This window comes from Oryctolagus cuniculus, chromosome 8, assembly GCF_964237555.1.
Source record: "Oryctolagus cuniculus chromosome 8, mOryCun1.1, whole genome shotgun sequence".
NCBI lineage: Eukaryota > Metazoa > Chordata > Mammalia > Lagomorpha > Leporidae > Oryctolagus > Oryctolagus cuniculus.
The window spans coordinates 66,941,000-66,968,627 of NC_091439.1; the positions used below are offsets into that span (position 1 = coordinate 66,941,000).

The window sequence follows — 27,628 nt, forward strand, 5'->3', positions numbered from 1 at the left end:
CCTCCTCCTCCGTAAGGGAGGTGCTCATGCTTCCAAAGAGTGGTTGTTGCAATTGAGAGAGGCCCTGCTTGGGACATACTGAAGCCCAGAAGGCACTCGAGGTGTCCATGAAACGTCACAATAAAAAAGGTAAAACTGAAAGCCAGTAATGGCCATTTTGTCCTCATAACATGAAATCCAAATCCTTTGGTGTCGTATTCTACACTCTGGCTTGGGCTGACCTCATTATTTAGTTCTCATTTTCCAGCTAAATAGACAACTTCACTCTTCATTTTCCACAAAACAGAGCGAAGTTTTCGATGAAGACCAAAGTACAAATTACATTTTCAGTAGGAAACAAAAGCTTTACGATGTCATACGTCGTCTTGCCACATGCAGTAACATTCTGTTGCATTTCATGGACAAGAAAATGCTGTTCCTGATCTGTGAAAGTCGTAGCGAGCAAGGTGCACCCTGCTATTGGAAAAAGCAGTGTTCTAGAAGGCTCTCCATCGCCTTTGCTCTAAGCTCTGCCCCTCCCCGGAGACCTGTTGTCCTTCATGAACACTTCCCTCATCTTGACATCTGGTGACCTTCTCTGAACTTCACCATTTTTGCTCAATCTCATTTATGGCATTTACTGCAAATTGCCTTTGATGTTAATTATTGATTTATACCTTATCTCCATGGCAAGGTGGCATCAGGGCATGAACTCTGTGGTGCCTTCATTTGTCACCCTGTGCACGTGGCAGGGTGTCCTCACAGGTATTTGTCACGCAGCACCTGGTGCTCTGGGTGCTTCCCTACCTTTGTGCTGACATTTGAAGGCCATAAATCAGAGCTTGTACCCTTGGGAGTGAGTCACTTCTGACCACGTCTGCTTCTTAGATCAGACATTTTCATCTGTTGGGCTGTCTCAGATTCCTTGTCTATCTGAAAAAGAGTGAGACTAGATTGGGACTGGGAGTCAAGCTTCCAGGTGAAGATTCTCAGTGTTTCCTGACACGGCTTTGCTGGCTCTCAGAAGTCCCTTTCAGCTGTGTGTGCAGAAATCAGCCTCCCCTCGGATTCAGCCCAGCCTAGTAGCTTTAAGCCTTGGATCTTTGCAGTCTGTAGCAGATAATGATTTTAGCCTGTGAGACCTGCATTTTATAGCATGAGACACTGTTAGATCTGTTTCTGTGTGTGTAGCCACTGATCTGGAGATCCTATATAAGAGCATGTACATATGCAGTATTGATTTATTCATGTGGAGCCTTTCATCTATAATGAAAAATATTACGTAGGCCCGAATAGTCATATTTGTATCTTAATTCCACACCACATAGCTTCACATTTGGAGCCCAGCTTTGCGATCCTGAGTAATGATGAGACTTAGAGAAGAGCAGGACCCCATTTATGTTTACACAAATTATCTACCCAAAGGTTGACCTCATTTAAAGGAACTGATTTAATTTAGGAAAGTTATTTCTTTCTCTTTTTAATCTAATTTAAGAAGCTTGACTGAAATGGTAATAGAGAGTAGAGAACTGCCTTTGCAGCTCTAACACAGATCTAGACCTGGCAGCATCTGTCTGCGGATAATACCTTGACAAACACAAATCAAATATGTTAGGAAATTATATACTAAAACCCGATCACTAACATTTAATGAAGCCAACAGTAAAAAGATTTTTGGAAACACTGATAACTGCTTAGCAAAAATCTGGGAAGAGTTTAACGGTATGCGGTGTTTGTAATGACTTTCTTAGAAAGACTGATGGACCTCTAGGTTTATATGGGACAATCTTGTTGGTCCCTAGGCAGTTGTTCTTCTTTGTGCGTTGAAGAAGTGTAGGAACTTACGAAATGAGTTTAGTTTAATTCAGGTGCTCAAAGCATTTGCAGAAAAAGGAGTTCTTATTTAATCTGTTTCCCATTCAATCCACCATTTACCAGAGCTAAAATGTGTGTCAAGAAAGCAGGATTTGTCTTAAAGGAGCTTTGTAGAAAAATCTTCCTTCAATATTTAAATTGCTTGACAAAGTCATGGTCACATGGAAGTCAGTTTTGAGATGAGGAAGTTAAAATCAGGTGGCTTATTTATATTATTGGCTGAAAGCCGGTCTGATAGGATTGACATAGAGCACTAATTAATCACTCAGGGTCTCCTCATTCACTAATCACATTGCACGGAAACCTCCCTGCTGGCTGAGGCTCAAGGGCAAACCGTGGGCTTCCAGCCAGCTTATTTTTCATAAGCATTATGCTACCGCTATAAATTAATGTGAACCTAATAAATTCTGTCAGCGGTTTACTTTCCCATGGTGACCCTCCCTGCTTAAACAGCTTTAAATGAAATCTTATCTTGAGAATGAAAAGAAATTTCTTGCAAAAGGGAGAAAAAGAAAGATTTAAAATCCTCTTTGTAATCTTTTTCCCCACAGTATATGCTATTTCAGTTCTGATAAAAATCTGCTGGATGATTTGAATAATGCACAGATGACATGATAGTTTCTCTTTGTTATCTGAAAAGTGACCTTATATTTTCGTAAGTGGACTTTTTCCATTACATTTTTAGTCACGGTAATAGTGCCTATTAAATGCCTGCTATACACAGACTGCCTTAATTCAACGATTCTCACGCTGGTTCTGTGTGAATACTTTTGCTGCTTTCTTTTACAAGTAAGAAAATTGAGAGTTTGAGGTATGTGCCCGGGCTGCTATGTAAACATCAGGACCTAGATTTGAACTAACATGGGTCACCCGTGGTATACTTTACTTTTTTGTTTTTTAATATTTATTTAGTTTCATCTTCCATGTGCTGGTTCACTCCCCAAGTGTCTGCACCAGCTGGGGCTGGGCTGGGTTGAAGCAGGGAGCCCAGAGCTTTGTCTCTCATGTGTGTGGCAAGAGCCCAAGCACTTGAGTCATCATCTGCTGCCTCCCAGGGTGCATTAACAGGGTGCTGGGTCAAAAGCAGAGGCGCCAACACTTGAACTGGCACTCTGATATTGGGGGCGGGTGTCCAAAGCAGCACCTTTATCCACTGTGCCACAAGACCTGCCCCAGATTTTACCTTTGAAATTGAGAGTTTCCAATGGCCTTAATCTTCAAAGATATGATTCCTGTTTCTATGTTAAAATTTCATATTCATCTGAATTATAAATCATTTTAGAAGCATGATGATCTCTGCCACATTGTGTTGTATTTTCAAATCACTTTAATGTCATGCAGCTCTTATTCCAAGAACAAAAAGTTACGAACATCCTGAAACCAGAGGAAATAAAGTAAGTGCAGCTTACTCAGGTCTCTCATGCTATTGTTCAGCGTGAAGCTCTTCCAGACAATTCTGAGAGGAGAGGTCCCGAGTGTACGCACATGGATGCTCTCCAAGGCAGTGGATGTTTAGCACTCAGCCGTCCTTCCTGAAGCACTGAGTGGTATTATGGCCCCAGCTTACCCTCTATGCCATAGAATGTCCTAGAGTCTTGTCATAAATTCTTATATCACATAGCATGCATAAGGATGATCTTGTCAAAAAGCCATTTCCCCTATTAAAAACACCTACCCAGAGAGGGCAGGTTGGTGTTTGGCGGCTGCTGTGGTTCTGTGTTAAGCCAACACCTCTTAGTATGCAGTGCTGGTGTTCCTGGCTGAAAGGCATCCATTCCGTTTCTGTTTATAGTGCCATGAAAAGTTGGAAAGAGGAACCGCTGAGCCGAACATACAGAATAGCTAACTAAATGGTGCCGTCAGGCTGCCCTTTGGTTTGGAGGCATCCCCTCCCTCCCGCTTTGTGAGTCACTGAGCCAGTACGACGGATCAAAGATGCTTCAGTGTGTAGAGCATTTTATGTGGAGGTTATTTGTCATCCACAGCAAAGGACTAATTGCCTCGAGGCCTTCTCTCACATGATAATCAATGGATTTGGATCTCCTGGGTGTGTTCCATGTAGCCTGCATTCATCTCTCAAGATGTTTTTAGATTTAGATTGAATGCAAAGTATTAGAAAGGTGACGTCAGTCTAGTAAAAATACTACAGGGGTTTTCTTTTAAACATGAGTATACAGATATAAAAAAGAGTTAGAAGTGAAGGCATCTGCCATTTTTTTTGTGTGTGTGTGATGCTGGATTTGATCAGAATTATGACTTCTGTTATTGCTAGTGAGAGGGCCACAAGGCCTTGCTGGGGTGCAGAAAGTGTTGTAAGATTCAGCATTTCAGAAGGCCCACTGGGGTCAAATTGAGTTTCCAAAAATTTTTCATAATGCATATTTTCCATGATATTTTTTTCCTGGATGGAGCTTTTTTTTTTTTTTTTGGACAGGCAGAGTTAGTGAGAGAGAGAGAGAAAGGTCTTCCTTTACCGTTGGTTCACATCCCCCCTCCCCCAATGGCTGCTGCGGCTGGCGCATTGTGCCAATCTGAAGCCAGGAGCCAGGTGCTTCCTCCTGGTCTCCCATGCCAGTGCAGGGCCCAAGCACTTGGGCCATCCTCCACTGCACTCCCGGGCCACAGCAGAGAGCTGGACTGGAAGAGGGGCAACCGGCACAGAATCCAGCGCCCCAACCAAGACTAGAACCCAGTGTGCTGGTGCTGCAGGCGGAGGATTAGCCTAGTGAGCCGCAGCACCGGCCCATCCATGATATTTTTGAAGACCTTTTGTATGCATTTTAATTTTTTGTTTTTGCAGCAAGATAAATTTATCTTTGATTTCAATTTTCTATGAACTTTTTGATACACCCTCATAGTCTTCTGGTGTTCTTTAACAGTGATTTCTGACAAAGGCACAATGTTTACTAAAATTTATCCGAAACATCCAGTTATTTCTTAGGAGCTGTTAATATTTATAGTTAAATAGAATATTTCTAAATGAAAAATTATACATTGACTGTATCACAGACACCTGTTTAGTAAGTTTCTTTCCCCCGTAAATATATGAATGAATTATATTTCTTAGAAAAGAAAAATTTCTTCTGTAAAACAAACAAAAAAACCACCAGAATATAAAGCACACATACATAGGTGCAGAGAGCACTCATGTGCAAAGTTTTCTTCAAGATTTAGAAGTAGTTATTACTTAACAGGTCCTCAGCCCCCTCAGCTCTGAGGAGCTGGTTCCTGCCTGAGCAAGGCGGAGCAAGCCAGTGCTGCTAGGGAAGAAGCGGTTGAGTGGGAGGAAAACACCAGCCCCTCTGTGTTGGTCAGGCCTTCCTCGCTGTAACAAATAGCTGAGCACAGCTACTCATGGTTTTGGAGGTTCACAGTCCAAGATGAGGAAGCCCCATTGGTCTGGTGTCAGAGGAGGCTTGTGGGTGGTGGAACACAGGCATTAGAAGGGTCACGTGGGCCGGCGCCACGGCTCAATAGGCTAATCCTCCGCCTTGCAGCGCTGGCACACCGGGTTCTAGTCCCGGTCAGGGCGCCGGATTCTGTCCCGGTTGCCCCTCTTCCAGGCCAGCTCTCTGCTGTGGCCCGGGAGTGCAGTGGAGGATGGCCCAAGTGCTTGGGCCCTGCACCCCATGGGAGACCAGGAGAAGCACCTGGCTCCTGGCTTCGGATCGGTGTGGTGCGGCGGCCATTGGAGGGTGAACCAATGGCAACGAAAGACCTTTCTCTCTCTCTCTCTCTCCCTCTCCCTCACTGTCCACTCTGCCTGTCAAAAAATAAAAAAGAAAAAAAGAAAAAAAAGAAGGATCACATGGTGAGCCAGGAAGCAGAGAGCGCATTCAGACTTCTATAACCAAGCCTCTTGTGACAATTGCCTTCTGAGGGCATGCCCCCAATGACTTAAGAACCTCCCACTGGCCCCGCCTCCTAAACTTCATGAGTGGATCAGATCTCACCACCCTAGGGCCAAGGCATTAACACGTGGGCCTTTAGGGGACGGGGCACCTAAACTGATACCCACACCATAGCACTGTCTTCTGTAAAACAGTTACACTGCATGTCAACAAGCGCGAAGGGAGTGAGATTTCACCCTGCTGCACTGTCATGGATGCCAGCCGAAGTCCCTAGATCCTAGGGCAGACATCAGTCTCTCACAGGAAGAGCAGAACTGTGATGGAGTTTTTTCTCCCTACACAGAGGGCTGAACTCTGGAAACAGACACCAGATAAGCATCAGTCACATGAGCAGTTTACCTACACTGATTTTAAGGACAGCACATATGCTGTAGGACATAGCACAGCTATAGTATTTAGGTCTCTTCCTTCCTTTAACAGGTAGATAAATGTGATACTTTAATTCTATTGTACCAGTATAATTGTATAGCACATCCTTTTCAAAACGTCTTCCCCGCGTTTGATAACCACAGTCTTACGTAGGTGGAGCAGGTGTTCTTACCCATGTACACCTAAGGAGATTGGCATTCAGTGACTTCTCCAAACTCATTCAGCCAGCTGATACTCGGGTTAGCGCTGTACCCGGGGTCTCCTGACGCTCAGTCTGGCAGCCTTCTAAACACATTGCACAATTCTGCCTCCCCTCGGTCTCCTACACAGCACAGAGGATTCTAGAGATTTCTAGAATACTCCAGAGATCACCTAGTCCAGGTGTGAGCTCTATTTTTGGAAGTTGCTCTCCCCCTCAACTAATCCTGTATCTTGCTGAGCCACACCTCGGGCAGCGTCTGGTGACAGTGTTGAAGTCAGGGACTAATTTTAATTAAGAGAAGTTGCTTTTTTTTTTTTTTAATGTTTTCTTGTTGCCCCACGTTTCTGTTTGTTTATTTTATTATGTGTAAGGCGGAGACAGATAGTCAGAGATCTCCCGTATGCTGGTTCATTACTCAAATGTCCACAACAACTGGGGCTGGGCCCCTCTGAATATAGGAACCAGGAACTCAGCCCAGGTCTTCCACATGAATGGCAGAGTCCCAACTACTTGAGCCATCACTTGCTGCCTCCCCAGCGTGCACATTACCAGGAACCTGGAATCAGACGCAGAGCCAGGATTCAAACCTGGCACTCCAGTGTGAAATACAGGAGTCCAATGCAGTGTTTTAGCACGATGCCAAATGTGCACCCCTTGTTGCTGTTTGTTTTAATTGCTGTGTGCTTTGCTATAAATCTCAATTCTCCAGGACAGTGCCTTTGTTCTCTTCTCTTACAGAGTGTATGAGTGCCTCAGCAGTAACCACAAAGCAATTATTTATTTATTGAGCTTATTCTGTGTGCAAGGTAATTTTGTAAACACATTATATACATTATCATATTTAGTTTTCCCAGTGACCCCATGATATAGATAGTACTACTATCCTCTGTGTTTTATAGAGGAAGACATGGAGGACTGACAGCTAATTACCTGTCCAAGGCCACACATCTTGTAAATGGTAGAACCTGAATTTGATGTTAAGGTTGATTCTGGAGCCACCTTGCAGTTCAGCACCCTGGTTACCATGAACATGTGCCTGGATGACTCCACACCCACGTCTGGCATCCATCTTTGGTGATGATGTCTAAAATTGAAACCTAAAACACGTCTTTCTCCTAAAGTGTTCTCCGCTTCTGTATTCCTAATTTTTTTTTTTTTTTGACAGGCAGAGTGGACAGTGAGAGAGAGAGAGAGAGAGAGAGAAAGGTCTTCCTTTGCCGTTGGTTCACCCTCCAATGGCCGCCGCGGCCGGCGCGCTGCAGCCGGCGCACCGCGCTGATCCGGTGGCAGGAGCCAGGAGCCAGGTGCTTTTCCTGGTCTCCCAGGGGGTGCAGGGCCCAGGCACCTGGGCCATCCTCCACTGCACTCCCTGGCCACAGCAGAGGGCTGGCCTGGAAGAGGGGCAACCGGGACAGAATCCGGCGCCCCGACCAGGACTAGAACCCGGTGTGCCGGCGCCGCTAGGCGGAGGATTAGCCTAGTGAGCCGCGGCGCCGGCCTTCCTAATTTTCTAAATAATATCAGCAACTTATCAAGTTGCTAAGGCTAACCTTGGGAATTGTCTTAGTTTCTCTTGTCTCCTGCAAGGTTCTCCCTCATTCATTCAATAGATACGGTCAGGACCCGCTGTGACCCACCTCTATGGTTGTGTTTGGGGAATACAGAATGAACTAAGCAGGTAAACACCCATTCCCTTGGAGCCTTTGCTTTTGTAGAAATGAATATCCCCATTTTATACATTTGGAAACTGAGGAATAGGGAAATCAGAGGACTTTCCCAAACTTACATACTCAGGATTCAAGCCCGGGAGTGTTGATTCAGGGCTCTCGGTCTCAACCTGTGCCTTCTGCTTCCTGTCATGAGGCCATGCTTTCCTGCTTTCAGCCCTCTGTCTGTCCTGCCTCTTCCCTTTTCAGCTGGTGTCCTGGCCACCAGGGTTGTTGTGGTAGCCGTCCCGCTGGGCTCACTGCCTTCCGTCTGACCTCCCTACCATTTATTCTTTGCACGGCACTGGGATGATTTTTCTAAAAATGCAAATCTGATCTCTGTCACTGTTTTGCTTGAAATCCTCGGTTGGCTTCCCACGACCCCTGGAACCCACAACACTCATAGCTGTGCTGATCAGGCCCCTGCCTAGCCCTGCAGCTCTGAGGTTGTCAGACTTCATCACGTAGCACAGTTACCTGGAGGGCTTGTTAATAAGACGGCTCTTGCTGCTTCCTAACCACCCCCAGCACCCCCACTATGGTTTCTGCCACAGTAGGTCTGGGGCTGCCTGAGAATTTGCATTTCTGACGAGTTCCCTGGGGCTGCTGTGGAAACCACGCTGTGAGAACCACTGCCTGCCTGGTGCCTTAGGAACGCACTGGCAGATTCCTGAAGGGACACTGTGTTTCAGGCTTTGATCCTCTGCATTAGCTGCTGCCTCTGCAGGAAGTAGTCTTCCTTTAAAAGGCAGTTCAAGTGTCACTACCTAGGAAGCTTTCCCTAGCCCCAGGGTTTCCATGGCAACCCATACATGTCTCTGGGAAGGCTCCTTCCCTATCCTTGAGTTATGGTTTGATTTACCTGTCTCTCCCAGACCCTTAGCTCTTCGAGAAAAAAGATCATCTGTTACCTGATTCACTTTTCTCTTCCCTGCACCCAGCACTGTGCCTGAATTTGGAATAAATTGAGTGATATAATCCTATTTACACCTTAAAAAGGAGTAATCCTATTTTTATTTTTATTTGCATTAATACTTAAATCATGCCTAAGATTTTCTGTAAAAACCAAGATGGGGGTAGGCATTTGGTGCAGTGGTTAAGACCCGCTTGGGATGCCCACATCTGATATTGGAGTGCCTGGTTTCCAGTCCCAGCTACACTCTCCAATTCCAGTTCCAGCTTCTTGCTAGTTAGTGCAGACCCTGGGAGGCAGCTGTGATGGCTCATGTACTTGGGTTCCTGCCACCCATATGGGAGACTTGGTCTGAGTTCATGGCCTGGCCCAGTCTCAAGTGGTTGTGGGTATTTGGGGAGTGAACCAACTGATGGGAAATTCTCTCTTGCCTCACTTTCTCTCTCTCCCCCTCCTTCCATCCCTCTCCCTCTCTCCCCCTCTTTCTTTCTCCTCCTCCCTCCTTCCCTCCCTTTCCCTCTTTCTCTCCCTCTCTCCCTCCCCCTCTTTCTCTCTGCCTTCTAAATAAATAAGTTTTTAAAAAGTCAAGACATTCGGCCGGCGCCGTGGCTCAATAGGTTAATCCTCCACCTTGCGGCGCCGGCACACCGGGTTCTAGTCCCGGTCGGGGCGCCGGATTCTGTCCCGGTTGCCCCTCTTCCAGGCCAGCTCTCTGCTATGGCCAGGGAGTGCAGTGGAGGATGGCCCAGGTGCTTGGGCCCTGCACCCCCTGGGAGACCAGGAAAAGCACCTGGCTCCTGGCTCCTGCCATCGGATCAGCGCGGTGCGCCGGCTGCAGCGGCGGCCATTGGAGGGTGAACCAACGGCAAAGGAAGACCTTTCTCTCTCTGTCTCTCTCTCTCACTGTCCACTCTGCCTGTCAAAAAAAAAAAAAAAAAAAAAAAAAAAGTCAAGACATTCAGCATGAAAAACAGTGTGCATCAGAGTGTTAACTTCCAAAGCCCTTTAGCAAGGGCTGCCCATCTCAGCTGTTTGACGCCAACAGCAGGGGCTTATCCTGCAAAGACCGATGTTGTCTGTAGATAACTTGCTCACTCCTCGAGCCTATGGTTTGAGATACTTGAGTTATCCCTCAGTCCTTCTCAGCCTGCAGAACATCCCTCTAGTATGTTTTCATCCTTGGTTTTATCTAATCAGGGAGTTACAGATGGGAGAGCCCAGGCAGTGTAAGCCTTCCTTTTTACTGAGACAAGCAAAGATTAGTGAGCTGTAAACTTGCAGCCTCTGTGTTTCCATCCAAGAGTGGATAGCTAATCCCTCATGTGCCTTTTTACGTGCTTGTATTGCCTGGGCCGTTTCCAAGAATATCGGTTTTATTATTTTCTCTCCCTGCCCATCTCAGATTACTAGTTCTGGCCCAAATGTCAAGCTCCAAGCTCTAACAAAGGAGTTTCCAAACAAGTCTGTCCCTGACTGTAGATGTTGCTTCAAGGGGTGCCCTGGCCTTCTCATGGGGAAGTCCAAGTTCAAAGGCAAACAGCCCTTTCATCCTCTCTGGGAAGAGGGAGGAGAGAACACAGGTGCAAAATGCCAGAGTGCCTCCAAAGTGACCACCTCCTCCCCTGCCCCTCCTCACCGATTTCCCAGGCCCTGCTGTGTGCCTGGTGCCCAGTGAACCTCTCTCTGGGTTCTGGCTGGATCATTCTGCATCTGCAATTCAGCAAGCAGGCAGAGGGCAGATCTTGCCTGCAGACGGCAGCATGGCTGGATTACAGATTCCCCCACATACCCAGAGGTTAAGGATGAAGCAAGTTAATCTTGTCTCTGTCTTAAGACCCTTGTAGGGTGGACCTAGTGCAACACCAGGTTAGGCCGCCATTTATGACATGCATGTGTCGTATTGGAGCACCAGTTCAAATTCCCGCCGCTCTGCTTCAGGTCCAGCTTCCTGCTAATGTGCCTGCAAAGCAGGGGATGATGGCTCAAGCACTTGGGCCCCTGCCAGCCATGTGGGGGACTGAACAGAGTTCCTGCTCCTGACTGTTGTGGGCATCTGGGGAGTGAACCAGCAGATGGAAGATTTATTTCTTTCCACCTCTCCCTTCCCCTCTCTCTCTGTCACTCTGCCTTTCAAATAAATAAATAAATAAATCTTTACGCAGAAAGAAAGCTCTCAAAGCAGCTTGAGCTGAGATGCGAGGGGTGACTTACAATAGAAACCAGGAAGTGCAGCCAGGGCTCCCAGCGATGAGGAGCAGGAAGTGGTCAGGAGCACGTGTTTTTTGCTTGCTCTACTCTGCCTTTGACATCTGTGAGCTCTCTCCGTAGCCCATGGTGCGAATGCCCAGTACTCCCAACACTCTGTTGGAACATAAAGGAGACAGGGCAACAGAAGTCACCATGTCTAATACCAGCCTCCAGGGAAAGAGATGCCTGGCTTGGCCTACTGTTGCGTGGAAGGGCTCTGAGCCCCCTGTCCCACCTGACACAAGTCACCTGAGTAGAGAGGGAGGGTGGGTGTGGGTCTCCTGTGCAAACATGGCTGCAGGGGCTACCCTTGAGGGTGGGGCCGGTTTTCAGAAAGAGGAGCACAAACTGAGAAGTGGCCTCAAGCAATATTGGTTATTATTCATGTCTCACATTCTCAAACGATTCTGTGGAAATCGGGTCTAGCAAAAGTAAACCCACTCAGACAGGATATCACGTGAAAACTCGGCATGACAAGGTTGGAAAGAGGCAAGATGCATCAAGCAGACATGATGGGGAGAAAGTCATTTTAATGTGGATTTCAAAATTAATGGATTTTAAAGTTTTGGGGATAATCACCCAGAATTCCTGAACTGAATTACCATGAAAAGAAGCAGAGACGGGCTGGTGTTGTGGTGCAGTGGGTTTAGCGACCACCTGCAGCACCAGCATCCTATAAGGACGCTGCAGTCCTGGCTGCTCCACTTCTGATCCAGCTCCCTGGTAATAGCCTGGGAAAAGAGCAGAAGACAGCCCAAATTCTTGGGCTCCTGCACCCATGGAAGAGACCTGGATGAAGCTCCTGGCTCCTGGCTCCTGCTTGGCCCAGCTCCAGCCAGTGTGGCCATTTGGGGAGTGAACCAGTGAATGGAAGATCTCTCTCTCTCTCTCTTTTTCTCTCTTTCTCTCTTTCTCCTGTCTCTCTCTCTGTGGCTCTGACCTTCAAATAAATAATCTTAAAAAAAAAAAAAAGAAACAGAGAAAAACAAAACAAAGCAATATACCCAGAAATTAAGCAGGATTTCAGGATATTGGAATTCTGAGTAGAGTTTGTTAGTTTCTTTTAAATGTGCAGGGAAGCAGGTATCCATTGTTCCAGAAGGACCCTCAGGCTGGTGTGAGAGGAGAGGGAGAGCGAACTGCAGGGCAGGTGCTGCTGCCACCCTGTGTGGGGACGTGCTTTCTGTGTAATGCAGGCCCATGGTTCCTGTGGTCTGACACAGGATCTGGCCGGGTCTTGTCACTCCTTTGCAGTCTGTGCATGGGTATGCTTGTATATGTGTGTGTGTGTGTGTGTGTGTTAAGGGCACACACAGCAAGTGATAACAAGTTCAAAAGAGAGGAAGCCTCTGATCACCACATGCCAGGGCGTTTTCTCAAAGTGTGAAGTCGGGTTTCGGGTCTCGTGGCCAGCTGTAGATGGTAGGCATAGGGGGCAAGTTGAGAAGTGTATGAGGAGGGTGAAGGGAACCAATGTGAGTGAAATACCATCCCAGACATTGTGCTCTGCTCTCTATTTTTTATTTTCACTTTTATTTATTTATTTGAGAGAGAATGAACGTACTCCCATATACTGCTTTGTTCCCCCCAGGTATCCACAATAGCCTAGGCGGGGCCAGGCTGAAGCCAGGAGTCAGGAACTCAATCTAGGTCTCCTACATGAGAGAGGCAGGGCTCCAGCTACTGAAGCCACCACCTGCTGCCTCCCAGGAGCTGCCATAGCAGAAAGCTGGGGTCGCTGGGACTCGAACTCAGACACTGCAGTGTGGGATGTGGGCATCTTAACCACCAGGCCAAGTGCTTGTCCTCAAGTGATCTGCTCTGACCCCTACAATTGCTCTGTGCCATTCATGGAGGCCCTTGTTACCTCCACTTGATAAGGACCCCTGCACTCCACAGAACTAGGAAACCTGCCAATGACTCTTCTACCCTTCTCACCCAGGTCTGTGGAGCCTAACACGGCCTGGCTCCTGTTTCCCTCTGTCCTGGCCACCCCAGCCACTCAGGTGGCTGCCCCAGGGAGCTCCAGGGAGCTCCTTTGCCTCTGCCTCAGGGCCTCCTCCTAGCTGCTCTCTCTGCCTGGAACATGTTCCCCTGACATCCACCAGTGAACTCCTTCACTGCTTTGTACCTTTTGCTTATTGTAGCTTAGCTTAGCCTCTCCGTTTTCATATTGCAGTGCCTGCCTCCAGCTCCTGCCACACTTCCACTTCCTTACTCTGCTTCTCATCTTCTAAGCTTCTGTGCCATCCACTCATTTATGTTTCTTTGTGTTCCCTCTCTCTCTGCGTACTCCAACTAGAGTGTCAACTCCACAGGAGTAGGTACTCTGGTCTGTATTATTTCCTGATTTGAGGCCGGCTTTGTGGTACAGAGAGTTAAGCCACCGCCTACGACTTCAGCATCCCGTATTGGGGTGCCAGTTCTAGTCCCAGCTGCTCCACTTCTGATCTTCCTGCTAATGTATGTGGGAAGACAGAGGAAGATGGCCCAAGTACTTGGGGTCCTGGCACCCATGTGGAAGACCATGATTGATTTACAGACTCCTGACTTCAGCCTGGCCCAGGCCTGGCTGTTTACAGCTATTTGGAGAGTAAACCAGTAGATGGAAGACCTCTCTATTTCTCCCTCCCTCTTTATATCACTATGTCTTTCAAATAAAATAATTGAATCTTTTTTAAAAAAGTAAAAATATATCCTGATTTACCCAAAGCCCCTACATGATGGCCTAGCTTTGCAGTAGATGCTCAATAAATATTTGCCAAATGAATGAGGAGTCTTTTCCAAAATCGCAGAACGGTGAGGCACTGGAGTCAGGGTTCAGCAGGCCGAATTTACTCAGGCCACCCTGAGGGCAAAGTGAAGTGAGAGCCGTTGACCCTGGCCTGGACAGGAATGTCCTGTTTACAAGTTCGAGCTTTATCTGTCATGCAATCCTACGTGTGGATTCTGGGCAGTTTGAACATGTGAATCAGGACACTGGGACCCGGTGGCAAAACTCAGATTGACCTTCTGCATATTGAATTTTCCACCAGCCCATGCTTGCTCCTGTGACTTGGCGAGAGTTAGACCCAGGGGCGTTTTATTCTTGAAATAAGTCCCTGCTCTATAAGGACATTTGTTTTTGTTAACGTAGGTATTTAGCACACTTGTATAGGCAGCTCCACCCCACCCACTGCTACCAGAACTTGACTGTTGTTGAGACCAAAGTGTCAGAAAATACCCGTTAAAGTGCACGTGGTGACCAGAAAACACCCCGTTCCTAACGGTGCTTTCTCTTCTTCCTCCCTTTAGATGCTTTAAGTGCAGCTCTCCTGTTTATTTAGGCAGAGGATAAAATTTTCTTAAAGATGTCACCAGAATGCTAGGTTTTTCCTTCTGTTGTTATCTAGGATAATTTGTGTGCGTGCGTGCGTGCATGTGTGTGTGTGTTTTCTTTTTTGCAAAGCAGAGAAACAGAGGTTTCCCGACTGTTGATTTACTCTCCAAATGCCCTCAACAGCCAGGGCTGAGCCAAGCTGAAGTCAGGAGCCCAGAACCCCATCTGAGTCTCCCTCTTGGGTGACAGGGACCCAAGTACTTGCATCATCACCTGCTGCCTTCCTGGGGTGTACATTGGCAGGAAGCTGGAATCAGGAGTGGAGCTGAGACTCAAACCCAGGCACTCAGATATGGGATGCCGGCATCCCAAGTGGAATCTCAAATAGTACCCCAAATGCCCAGCCCAGAATACCATGTTTGAGGCTCCAGTTTAGGCGAGAACACTGACTTTTATTTTCTTCAGTCGTGTTTACCTTATGCATTGTTATCTTGAGTCTATTCACAGGAGCTTGGCAGTTGCCATTGACCTAACTGCTGTTTTTAAGCAAAGTGTCAATTTAAGAGTTGCTTTTGAACTTTGATGTAAACTGTGTACCTAACTGCTGCTTCTTAGGAATGAAATTGGCAGAGGTAGTGGCGGAAATGTTATATGGATTTTTAAATAACTATTTTTTTCAAGCTCACAATCTGAAGTTTGCTTCAAAGGGAATTCAGATAGCAGACAAACTACCTGTAAAGGAAAACTGCCCTTCAGAAATGTGGCTGGATGGAGCTAGTTGTGAAACTAGCACCCAAGAGTTACTTCTGTCAGAGAATGATGAGCTTGAAGCTGCAGCCTCCAGGTAGACGATTCCAGAAACATAGGAATTGCCCTTCATCCCTCCATCTCCTGCTCACATCTCCCCAGCACCTCCCTATCAGTCATCATTGAAAACGTCCCTGTTACTTCTCAGTCACTCTCAGATCTGTCTAAACAGGCGCAGATCTTGCCCGCCTCCTTCTGGTGTGGGGTATCTACTCTGGTTTCTCCACTAGGGCCCACTTGAATCCACAGTTCTGCAGCCGCAGTTGGCATTCCTCTCAAGCCCAGATCCAAAGAAGGCCTGCCTCCCCCAACTGACCAGGGCCACCAAATGCAGGTGGCCTTACATGGTTTCCTGTTTCTCTTAAGGCCGTGACAGATTCCTGAAGGTGGCTTACACGGCCTTATGGGCTGGTGCATGCTTGCACTGCTCATTGCAAACTCACCATGCCTTTCCCTCTTCTCCCATTTTCTGCACTCCAGCCCCCACCAGTCACCTCTTAGACTCATTGTCTGGCCATGCTCTTCTCACCACCAAGACTTTGCACATTCTCTTCTCTCTGAGTGTTCTTCTTTCCTTTATTTTCCTGTTAACTCCATATCAGCTTACAGACCCCAGGTCGCACATCCCACATCAGGGAAGACCTCCTGCCTGGGTCTGAGTCAAATCCCTCTCTTGGAATCTTCCGTGGCCTTCATTTGCTTTTCTTTGTAGTACAACTCAGGGGAAGCTCCACCTTTTACCCTTGGATTCTTTGGTTACTATCACTCTGTCTTACTGGACTGGGAATTCACTGCCAACAGGAACGACATCAGTTTTCTTATCTCCATTTATCCTAAGAGCAAAGTGGTATCTCACACAGAGTAGGAGGAGCCCAAGAATATTTGTCAAAGATTATAACTGCCTCTTGAAGTATCCAGTGTTATGCCAGCTAGAATGGGGCGCCAGTCCACTTCTAAAACTTGGGAGGCTCAGCCGGGATGAAAGCCACCAGATGTGAAGGAAGGGGCCTTGGGCTCGTGAGCCTTGGGGACAAGGGGGTCGATGTGTCCTTCTAGAGCCGCCCGACACTGCATCACAGCCCGGGGCTGTTTCCTACCCAGCTTGTCCAAGGATCAGCTCTCCTGACTCCTGTCCTGCCTAGCCTGGCCTGTTCGTCCATCAGCTGCTGCTGTTTCCACCGAGGGCCACCCTGGTGCCCCATCAGGAAGCCTGACTTCTGACGCCTGCCAGCGAAGGGCACAGTGCAGAGTTCTATCACACGTCTCCATCCCTGAGCTGCCTCTGGGCTCAGACATAGTTTGCATATTAGGAAAGGGCTGTGATGGCTTTGAGCTGATGTTGAGTCAGATTTCCTGAGCAACCTAACACAGGCACCTATGTGATTTGAGAGAAATACTTAAAATGTCCAAGCCTCAGTGGCCTTATCTATGAAGTGGGGATGATAACAATACCTACTGAATGGGATTGTTCTGGAGTACTGTAGAACAGAATTATTCTACCGAAATACAACAGAGCAAGCCACAAATATAGTTTATATTTTCCATTAGCTATATTTACTGAGTAAAAGAAACAGGTGAAATAAATTATGATTTGTTTCAGTTAACCCAGTATATCCAAAATATGATCATTTCAACATGTAATCACTAATAAACTAGTAATGAGATATTTACATTGTTTTTATTTACAATGTTCTGATTCATATAAAGTCTCAAACACCAGTGTACATTTCACCTTTACCATCACATCTCAGGTTGAACTAGCCACATGTCAAGTGCTCAGTAGCTAGGGCCTACTGTGTATGGCACTGCTGTTTTAACTAATTCCTACCAACTACAGGAACTCAGCTCATAGTTACCATTCAACAAATGTTGGCAAAAGGATTGTTACTCATTTTAAAACATCAAAAATTGAGTGGGTGGCTTGGACATTTGGCATAATGGTTAAGATGTCACTTGGGACACCATATCCCATATCAGAAAGCCTGAGTTAGAATCCTGGCTCCATTTCTGATTTCAGCTTTCTGCCAGTGTGCACCCTGAAGGCAGCAGGTGCAGTCTTAAGTACTTGGGTCTCTGCCACTCTCATGGGACCTGGGTCGAGTTCCTGGCTCCTGTTTTCAGCCTGGCTTGACCCCAGCTGTTGCAAGCATCTGGGGAGTGGGTCAGCAGATGACAGATCTTGGTATCTAGCTCTCTGTCCCTCTCTCTCCCTGTCTCACTTCCCCTCCCCTCACTCCTTCTCCTCCCCCCTCAAATGTAAACAGATAAAATCTTGTCTAAAAACTGGGTGGACAAACATTTGTCCTGCACATTTGCATGACCTGCCATATGGGATGATGCCTCAGAACTGCTGTTGTTTCTGTTTCAAAAGAATCAGGGTTTGTCTTGAAGAGTTCTCAGCCAGGCCCTGTACGTCAGCCTCTTTGGCCTGAGTGAGGTCAGCTTGGAGGTTTCTGATCATCTCCTCTTTGGGAGGTGGGGAAGAGGAAACTGAATGGGGCTCAAGTGCTGCGTGCCTGTCTCTACTTTTTGGCTCTTCTCTGTTTAATTATTTGGAGCTGGAACAACCTGATTTTAAAACAAAACACATGGGCTGGGAGTCGTGGGGAGAACGCTGGCTTAGTGATGTATTACCGAAGGCATGTGTCAAGTTGAGGCCCCATCCCCTGATCCACTTGCTCGCGTAGGTACTATTTTCCTGAACTTCAAATTCAGTTCTTTTTCCAAATTCTTAGACCTGCTTGGGAAGTCCCCGTGGAAGGAGGAAATACCAGGCCAGTGCTGTAGAAGAAGTTGGCTGTGGGTCTTCTCAAACACTCTTTTTTCTCTGTCTCCTTTTTGTTGCAAACCATTGGGTCCCAGGGTATTTAAATGGTTCATGAAAGAGCAAATGTTTTTCAAGGTGCCACAAAGAGAGAGAAGCACTGTGCAGAAGAGGGGCAAGCTGACTCACCGCTGGATTTCTCTCTCCTGGTCTGCAGCCAGTTCTCAGGGGAAGGAAGGTTTTGTCTCCCTTGACCTCACCAGTGCCTCCTTTGCTTGCTGGGAGAGGAATATTTGATATCCTGGGTACTTTCCATAGAATTCTAGCTTGAATGCCTCCACTGTCCATCCCATGAAGGAAGATGGGAATTTATCAGGACTGATGAGAACTTGTGCTCATCTTACTCAAACCTCTGCTCCCCTACTTGGAAGAGGCGTGCCTCTACAAACTCTCTTTCTAAGCCTCATGTCCCTCTTCTCTAAAAGCGAGACAGTTCGAAGTAAAAGTGTTGTGATGCTCAGGAGAGGCATTGCATACAAAGCACGTAGCGTAGCACCGGGCTATAAGTACAGGCATTGTGCCACCCAGCGACCTCATAGTCAACAGTGACCACATACGTGACAGTGGACCCATAAGACTGTGTCACCGAGTGAGGTGGCAGCCATCTTAATTTGTGTAAATGCGCTCTCTAGTGTTCCTGCAGTGACGAAATCGTGTAAAGATGCATCTCTCAGAGTGCACCCCAGCCTTCAGCTGCTCGTGATTGTGAACATAGGTGATTCAGCAAGGCCCTCAGCAGTGACATGTCCATCCGTACCAGCGGCAACAAACACCGTCGGCCACCGTGTCCTCTGTGGCTTGTGACACTGTGACCAGGGACTGCCTGGAGAGCTGACTCAACATGTCCCTGAAGTGCATTAGTGCCTGGAAGTCAGCCATGTCACTGGGACGAGTTTGATGTCAGTGTGTGTGACGTCAGAGGCTTACCTCTGTGCTGAGGCTTTCTGGTTATGGTAGGAGGATAGGAGTCTGGGTGTTCACTTTGTTAGCAGTTGTTTTGTATTTTAATGGGAACCCACGAATCTGAGAGTAACATGCTGAATTGTTAGAATTTTGTACCACTGAGTCACTGAGGGGTGCGTTTGCTTCTTGATCTGAAACATAAAGTGAAATGCCACTCCCCCCCCCCCCCCCCCCGGCCGAGTAGGGGCTGCTGAGCACAGCTTTTCTGCTGGGATGTTGAAAACCAGAAAGCTTTCTAAACACTTGGCAGACAGCTCCCCCACAGGAGCAAGGGAGGGAGGAAAGGAGTCTTCCGCTTTGGCTAAATCACGGCCCAGCTCTCCTGTCCAGGGCCTCAGAATGCATCGCGTGCTATCCTCCGTGTCGGAGAACTGTCGGAGCTTACAAGCCTGTCTGTTTCCTCGGCTCCTGCTAATTTTCCCAGTCCCACTTCTGATTTATTAACCATTGCCTGCAAAGTGCCAGAAGGTCCCTGCTGGGAATGGCAAAGCCCTGTCCAGGTGGACAGGTCTCACATTCGCCTGAGCCCATAAAGAGTACCCACCTTCCCTCTCCGCGGACTGCTTTGCTGCCATTGAACTTGATCAAGGTGTGAGTCAAGTAAGCCGTGTGTGCTGCTGCCATTAGACTGAACCTGCCCGGCAGCCTGCTCACTCCCCTTTTGCCTCAGTATTTGGGAGAGAAATTCCGAGTTGCTGTTGATGATACGGATGAGGAGTAAGGTCTCTCTTTCCTCGTAGCCCATTGCAGCCAGTCACTGAGTTCCGAGCGGGCAGGCAGCCTTGTATAATGCATCATCAGATCTCCAGCACCCCAACTCCAAGGCCCTACTCTTTTAGGTACCATCAAGGGAGAAGCTGTCAATTTCAAGGCACATCCCAGTTTCAGAGATGCTACAGTGTAGAGGGAAACCAGTGTCTCACAGCAGATAGGGTATGATGAGAACCAGTTGAAGTGCAGAATCCTCTTGGTTATCAGCCACTTCTCCCATTTCACTCCCAACCTCACCCCTCACCCCAGCTCAGTGACAGAACTGTGAGTGGTGAGAATGGGTGTGAGGTGCGCCTCTCCACTGGGCTCCACACCTGACTCAATCCTACATGCCCTTGTGTGCTGCCAGCTGTGCACGAAATTACAGAGCTGAGTTTAGACCCGTGAACTGCCACTTCAGTCATTTAAGTTTCTGAAAGACAGAGGCACCATGGGATTTCTTTGGATCACGTCCAGCTTAACAAGATTTAAGTTACCTTTTGAAGGAGAGATACAGGGTTTGGGGAGGGACTTTGGGGACCTCTGTGTGTCCCTCTGGCTAGCCCGTGTACCATAGTATGATGGCAAAGAGAGGGCCACTCGCTCCTCTCTCTTCATGCCCCTGCTCATCCATTTTCTGGATAAGGTCGGGCTCAGATGCGTGGGGATACTCACTTCTTCCTCGCCTACCTGAAACGGCAATATTAAACGTTATTGATGACTTTCATTTCACTCATGATCCCATCTAATTATTGTTATTCATAATCCAAACGACTTCTGAGCGCCTATGGGTTTCCGACCCATCTTGGTGCTATGAAAGATGGTTAGTCGGGTTTTAGAGAAACGTATTTCCCAACGAGATTACGTGACAAAAGAATTGAACACTTTCTTATTTGTACTAGTAAAAAAGTGGTCTTTACCTCTATATTTACACTGCTTGCTTGCTTTCTTTCAGTTTTTGGGGATAACGTTTCTTGGAATTGGACTGTGGGCGTGGAATGAAAAGGTAAGTTGGATATTATGAAAATGCACGCATTTTCATGAGAGCATGCACGTTATTTTATCTGTGATGCCTCTATTGTTGACAACTGCAAAGTATAGAGAAACATGGCTCATTAGTGCAAGGCCACATTCTTGGAAGACAAATGTCATATTCTCAAAGACCTTAGGAATGAAGCCTAAATCAAAATAATTCCAAAGGAGGAGATGGTGTTTGACTTGGCGGTTGTCACTGGTTAGGATGCCGAGTCTCACATTGGAGTACCTTGGTTTGATTCTCTCCAGCCAGGCTCCACAGTGGCGTTGGCTCAGAGTGGGTTCCTGTCTCCCATGTAGAAGACCTTGACTTAGTTCCCAGCTCCTGGCCTCTTAGTTCAGGCATTTGGAGAGTAAGCAGTGAATGGAAGCATACTCTTTGTCTCTCTGTCACTCTCTCAAATTTTTTAAACACTTATTTATCTATTTATTTGAGTGGTAGAGTTATAGAGAAAGAGAGTCAGAGACCTAGAAAGAGGTCTTCTATCCACTGGTTCACTCCACAAGTGGCCGCAACGGTGAGAGCTGGGCTAATCCAAAGACAGGACAAGGAGCTTCCTCCAAGTCTCCCAAGCACCTGAGCCATCTTCCCCTGCTTTCCCAGGCTGTAAGCAGAGGGCTAGATCAGAAAGGGCGCAGCTGGAACATGAACCAGCACCCATATGAGATCCCAACACCATAGGCAGAAGCTTAACCTACTATGCCACATGGCCAGCCCCTCAATTTTTTTTTTTAATTAAAAAAGTAATATATCATGCTGAGTGAAATAAGCCAGTCCCAAAGGGACAAATATCATTTGTTCTCCCTGATCAGTGACAACTAACCGAACACCAAAAAGGAAACCTGTTGAAGTGAAATGGACACTATGAGAAACAGTGACTTGATCAGCCCTTGTTCTGTTGATGTACAACTTAATACTTTATCTCTTTTAGTATTTTTTTTTGTTCTACTAAATACTATTGGTTGAACTCTGTAATTACACACAGTTATTCTTAGGTGTTGAAATTTAACTGAAAAGTGATCTCTGTTAAATATAAGAGTGGGAATAAGAGAGGGAGGAGAGGTACAATTTGGGACATGCTCAAGCTGACTTGCCCTAAATGGTAGAGTTAGAAACGTGCCAGGGGATTCCAATTCAATCCCATCAAGGTGGCATGTACCATGCCATCTCACTAGTCCAAGTGATCAATTTCAGTTCACAATTGATCACACTGATAGGTCTAAGAGTCAAAGGGATCACACAAATAAGACTAGTGTCTGCTAATACTAACTGATAGAATCAAAAAGGGAGAGAACGATGCAACATGGGAAGTGGGATACACAGTAGACTCATAGAATGGCAGATGTCCTAAACAGCCCTCTGGCCTCAGAATCAGCCCTTAAGGCATTCAGATCTGGCTGAAGAGCCCATGAGAATATTTTAGGCATGGAAAGCCAAGACACTCTGGCCAAAAAAAAAAAAAAAAAAAAAAAAACTAAATGAAAGATCTGTGCGAGTGAGATCCCAGTGGAAAGAACGGGCCATCAAAGTAGGAGGTACCTTTTTCTGCAGGGAGGAGAGTACTTCCACTTTGACTATGACCCTGTCGGAATAAGATCGAAGTTGGCAAACTCAAAAGGCTTCCATAGCCTTGGCAACTCAGGACTAGAATCTAGGGAGATTACTGACACCATAAACAAGAGTGTCAAATTATTAAGTCAACAACAGGAGTCATTGTGTACTTACTTCTCATGTGGGATATGTCCTTAATGTGTTGTCCAATGTGAGTAATGTTATAATTAGTACTGAAACAGTGTTTTACACTTTGTGTTACTGTGTGGGTGCAAACTGATGAAATCTTTACTTAATATATACTAAATCGATCTTCTGTATATAAAGATAATTGAAAATGAAAAAAAAAAAAGGAGGAGAGGTACAATTTGGGACATGCTCAAGCTGACTTGCCCCAAATGGTAGAGTTAGAAACGTGCCAGGGGATTCCAATTCAATCCCATCAAGGTGGCATGTACCAATGCCATCTCACTAGTCCAAGTGATCAATTTCTGTTCACAACTGGTCATACTGATAGGTCTAAGAGTCAAAGGGATCACATAAACAAGACTAGTGTCTGCTAATACTAACTGATAGAATCAAAAAGGGAGAGAACGATGCAACATGGGAAGCGGGATACACAGCAGACCCATAGAATGGCAGATGTCCTAAACAGCCCTCTGGCCTCAGAATCAGCCCTTAAGGCATTCGGATCCTGCTAAAAAGCCCATGAGAGTATTTCAGGCATGGAAAGCCAAGACATTCTGGCAAAAAACAAACAAACAAACAAACACCCAAACCAAACCTAAATGAAAGATCTCTGCGAGTGAGATCCCAGTGGAAAGAACGGGCCATCAAAGTAGGAGGTACCTTTTTCTGCAGGGAGGAGAGAACTTCCATTTTGACTATGGCCTTGTCTAAATATGATCAGAGTCAGTGAACTCAAAAGGCTTCCATAGCCTTGGCAACTCATGACAAGAGCCTAGGGAGATTACTGACACCATAAACAAGAGTATCAATTGTTAAGTCAACAACAGGAGTCACTGTGCACTTACTCCTCATGTAGGACCTCTGTCCTTAATGTGTTGTTCAATGTGAATTAATGCTATAAGAAGTAATCAAACAGTACTTTATACTTTGTGTTTCTGTGTGGGTGCAAACTGTTGAAATCTTTACTTAATATATACTAAATTGATCTTCTATATATAAAGATAATTGGAAATGAATCTTGATGCGAATGGAGTGGGAGAGGGAGCAGGAGATGGGAGGGTTGCTGGGTGGGAGGGAAGTTACTGGGGGGAAAGAGCCATTGTAATCCATAAGCTGTGCTTTGGAAGTTTCTATTTATTAAATAAAGGTTAAAAAACAACAACAACAAAAAAGTAATGCTATAAATACACGATGGATACTGTGATCTGAGCAGTTAGCTATGAGATAATTTCCTGACCCTGGCACAAGAACTTCAATAATGTTTATAAATATCATTAAGTCACCTTGTAGTCTTTTTTTTTTTTTAAAAACCTTTTGGAAGACAAGCTATTTTTTTTTTTTTAATTTAGTGTTATACGATAAACGGTTAGCATGTAGTATGAAGTAAGTGGAATATAAATCCATGTGGAGTGTCAGATAAATTCATCACTAATGCTAAAGAATGTGAAAACTTGGCTGTGGATCGCAAGTGTTAAGAAATACTCAAAGCTTGTGCTCCTGTACCAAGCAGGCAACGGGAAAAGCTGGAAATAGAGAGCAGCCTGTTCAAGGGCGCAGTGAAGATCGTGACGTTTGGGCGGTTGTAGCTACATCACCTGCCGCATTGCATCTCTGCTGGTGCTGGCTGCGCAGGAAAACTTTGTCTCCTACCTGGTCCAGAGAGTCTGGTGTTGGGATTGGTTAAAAGTTTGTATAAACTGAGGGATTAGCTTGAATTTTCTCAGAAGGCCATTCTGCTTTCTCTTTGGTGCACCACCCTCTGAGCCTGGCCAGGGCTGAGTTCTGTTGAAGAGGTAAATGTCTGCAGGGCCACTGGCAGCAAAGAGAGAAGCAGCGGGGAAGGAAGGGGGGCCACCAGCAGGAGCCTCTCGGGTGCAGGTGGCAAGTCCCACCACGGAGACCAGGCTCAGACAGACTGCGGAAACGCAACACGCGAGGTGAAGCCTGGGCTTGGAAAATTCACTCAGGTACCGAATGCGCCTGTGCGATGTCAGATGCTTCCTGGAAAACGAACCACCTTCTAACAGCCAGTGTCCCCCAGTCGAGTCCCCCAGACAGAGGTAATTTTATCTCCAGGAGCTTTGACAGTGAATACAGGTCTTCTCAGGGGTTCTGATTAGTTTCTGCCTCCATCCCACTTCAGCTCCGAGATGTATATTGGAGGAATCTCAGAAATTCCTCCTTTTTAGAAGGCGTCCGGTTGGCTAAATGCCAGACAATGCAGCTTTTTATAAGTCCTTTGCTACGAGTCCATCTCTCTCTGCTTTGAGAAGATGCTGGAAGGCATTACATGACTAATGGTTCTTCCAGTAAACAAAGAGTTAGTCGTTTTGAAGTGATTTTTATTCTTTTTGTGAAGCATTATCTTTTTATTTCATCGGTTGCCTCAAATGTCTCTTCTTTGATGGAATCACAGACTTCGAAAACTGACACTAATATCAGAGCAAGGGAGTGAGTGGCTCGGTCTTGGGGAAGTCCCTTCTCTTCCGAGGCCTTCATCCATGAATAGGATGATTCTCCAGGGAGAGGAAGTCATCTGGCCACAGTTGGACCCCAGAGAGCACAGGTGTTTGGCCATGCAGCAGCCCCGCTGGGTGAGCACTGGTCACTTTCCTGGGTCCTGGGCACGGGGGTCCAGCAGATGATAGTGCAGAGTCCCTGCCTCAGGGAGCTGGCATTCTAGTGGTGGAGACACAGAAAAGAAGCCGTTAACTGGCTGAGGATTTGTGTCCAGTACTGCTGAGTGCTAGCAAGAAACATCAAATGAAGGCTGGGGGGCTGCCCGGAAGTGGCAGGAGGAGGAGCGTCTGGGGGGAGTGGTTGGGAACAGTCTCCCTGAGGAGGTGGCTTTGGAGTGGAGGCCTGGATGAAGCAGAAGAGATGCACAGCGGTCTAAGGGCAGGGCATCCAGGGACGAGGGAGCAGCAGGTGTGCTGGCCCCGAGGCAGGGCCTTGGTGAGTCTAAGGAGTGCGCACAGGGCCAGGAGGACTGGAATGGAGAGATCAAGGACAAGGAGCAGGAGGGGATTGGCAAGAAAGGCAGGCAGAGGCCAGCCTGGGCACAGGTTTGGATGTGTTCTGGGTATGAGAGGAGTGCTTATTTGCTTTTTAATGAAATGAATACATGCATTTATTCATTTGAGGGGGAGAGCGAGAGACACCTCCCATCTACTGGTTCACTCCCCAAATGCCCTGGAGCCAGGGACTCAGTCCAGGCCTCCCATGTGGGTGGCAAGGACTCAACTACCTGAACCATCACATGCTGCCATCCAGCGTGTGCTTTGGCAGGAAGCTGGAGTCAGGAGCAGAGCTGGGACTTAAACCCAGGCACTCAGATACGAGATGTGGGTATCCTGGTGCCATATTATCCACTGTGCCCGCTGGGGTATTTTGATTTAGAAGTGTCCTGATCTGACTTTTGACTTCGATCTCTCTGGCTGCCATGTGGGGAAAGAGCACAGCTTTGGGATGCTCTATGGGTGAGTGTTTGTGTCTCCCCAAAATGATGTGTCAAGGATGTAACCCCCAGTGTCATGATATTTGGAAGTGAGGCTTTGTGAGGCAATTTGGTGGGGTCCTCATGAGTGGCATTAGTGCCTTTGCTGTAAGAGACAGGCAAGAGATGATGTCTGTGCCAGGTGAGGGCAGAAGTGGGCAGGGGGCCTCCCCGACACTGCCTCTGCCCGTGCCTCCATCTTCCCAGCCTCTGGAACCAGGAGAAACGCATCCTTGGTGTTTGGAGACCCGGTCTGTGATATTTGTGAGGTGACTGACAGAGGGCTGGGGAATGGGTTCCTGCGTTCCCCATCTCATCTGTGGGACTTCAGGCAACTGCATTTTCTCCTCTGAGATGCCCTTACCCTGTGTGTATAGTGAAGACAGCTACTCTCGCCCGATAGGGCTGCTGGGAGGATCAAACGAGATGGCTGCCAGCACCGTGCTCACCACAGACCTGGCTCTGTCCACTGGACGCGTGGTGTAGCATGTCCACTCCCACGTGGAGGCAATAGCAGGACAGTGGCCTTGACAGCTGCCTCTGATTTTTGAGCGTTTCAAGCTCTGCTCCGTGGACCAGAGAATGGGGTTAGTTTTGAGGCCATGTCAGGAGGGTGTAGTGTGCTTCGATTGCCTTGGTAATTGCAGAGGTCTCTCCGTCATGGTCCTCTGGGTTACCCTCTCAGCTGGGCCAGGCCTCTGAAGGATGACATTGAGGTGTAGCCCAGCCAGGTCAAGGATAATAGGCAGTGTGCACCTGCTGAGCCTGCGAATCAATACAGTCCAGGGTGTGGTGACATTTCCTCTCAGGGAGGCCTGCAAAGGTAATTCCTGGAACTGGGTCACGGCTGGAAGGATCAGATTTCCCTAATTGATGGAGTCTTCAACGTGTTTATGTGCCGTTCAGATGTATTGGAGGCAAGCCTTATTACCTCTCATACTTACTTAACACCAATCTGAGTTTTAAACCTAGGGCTGTTATTGCAGTTGAATATTAGACGTAATAATTACATAATTCATTTGATCTAAGTTCCAAATCAACTGTGAAGGCACAAAGGGAGAGCATGTCTCCAGGGGAAGCTGGTTGCCAGGGAGGTTTTCAGAGATCGGAGGCTCTGCCCTCTGGAAGGAACGTTAATGAGGATGTGGCATGAGGCACCTTGACAGTACTCTTGGCAACTTCCAGCCATGATCAACTCATTTGCTCAATTAGCATTTATTGAGTACATATCATGTGACAGGACTTGTGCTGAACTGTCGGGCTATGAAGATAAAGAGGCCTCATTTCAGACCTCAGGGAATTTACTACCTAGTTGTAGGAAGAGAAGGCAAAAATGGGTCATATGTACACAAACACATGCATGGATAGTAGACGGCCTTACTCGCTGGTTAGGAGTGTGTGTACATTTAACAGTCCCCACAGCACGGTGATCCCCATTTCTGTCTCTTTGCATGGCTCTTACTATTGGGAAGACCTTCCTTCTGCCACACA

At 47.0% G+C, this 27,628-nt stretch overlaps 1 protein-coding gene across 1 annotated transcript in view; it reads left to right on the forward strand.

The window, feature by feature from the left end:
* The window catches only part of TSPAN5 (tetraspanin 5), a 203,072-nt gene that overhangs the window by 139,073 nt on the left and 36,371 nt on the right, over positions 1–27,628 (forward strand). The window contains exon 2 of the mRNA XM_051820160.2: positions 20,821–20,871. Coding sequence (XP_051676120.1) covers positions 20,821–20,871 — 51 coding nt within the window. The remainder of the gene's footprint in view (positions 1–20,820; positions 20,872–27,628) is intronic.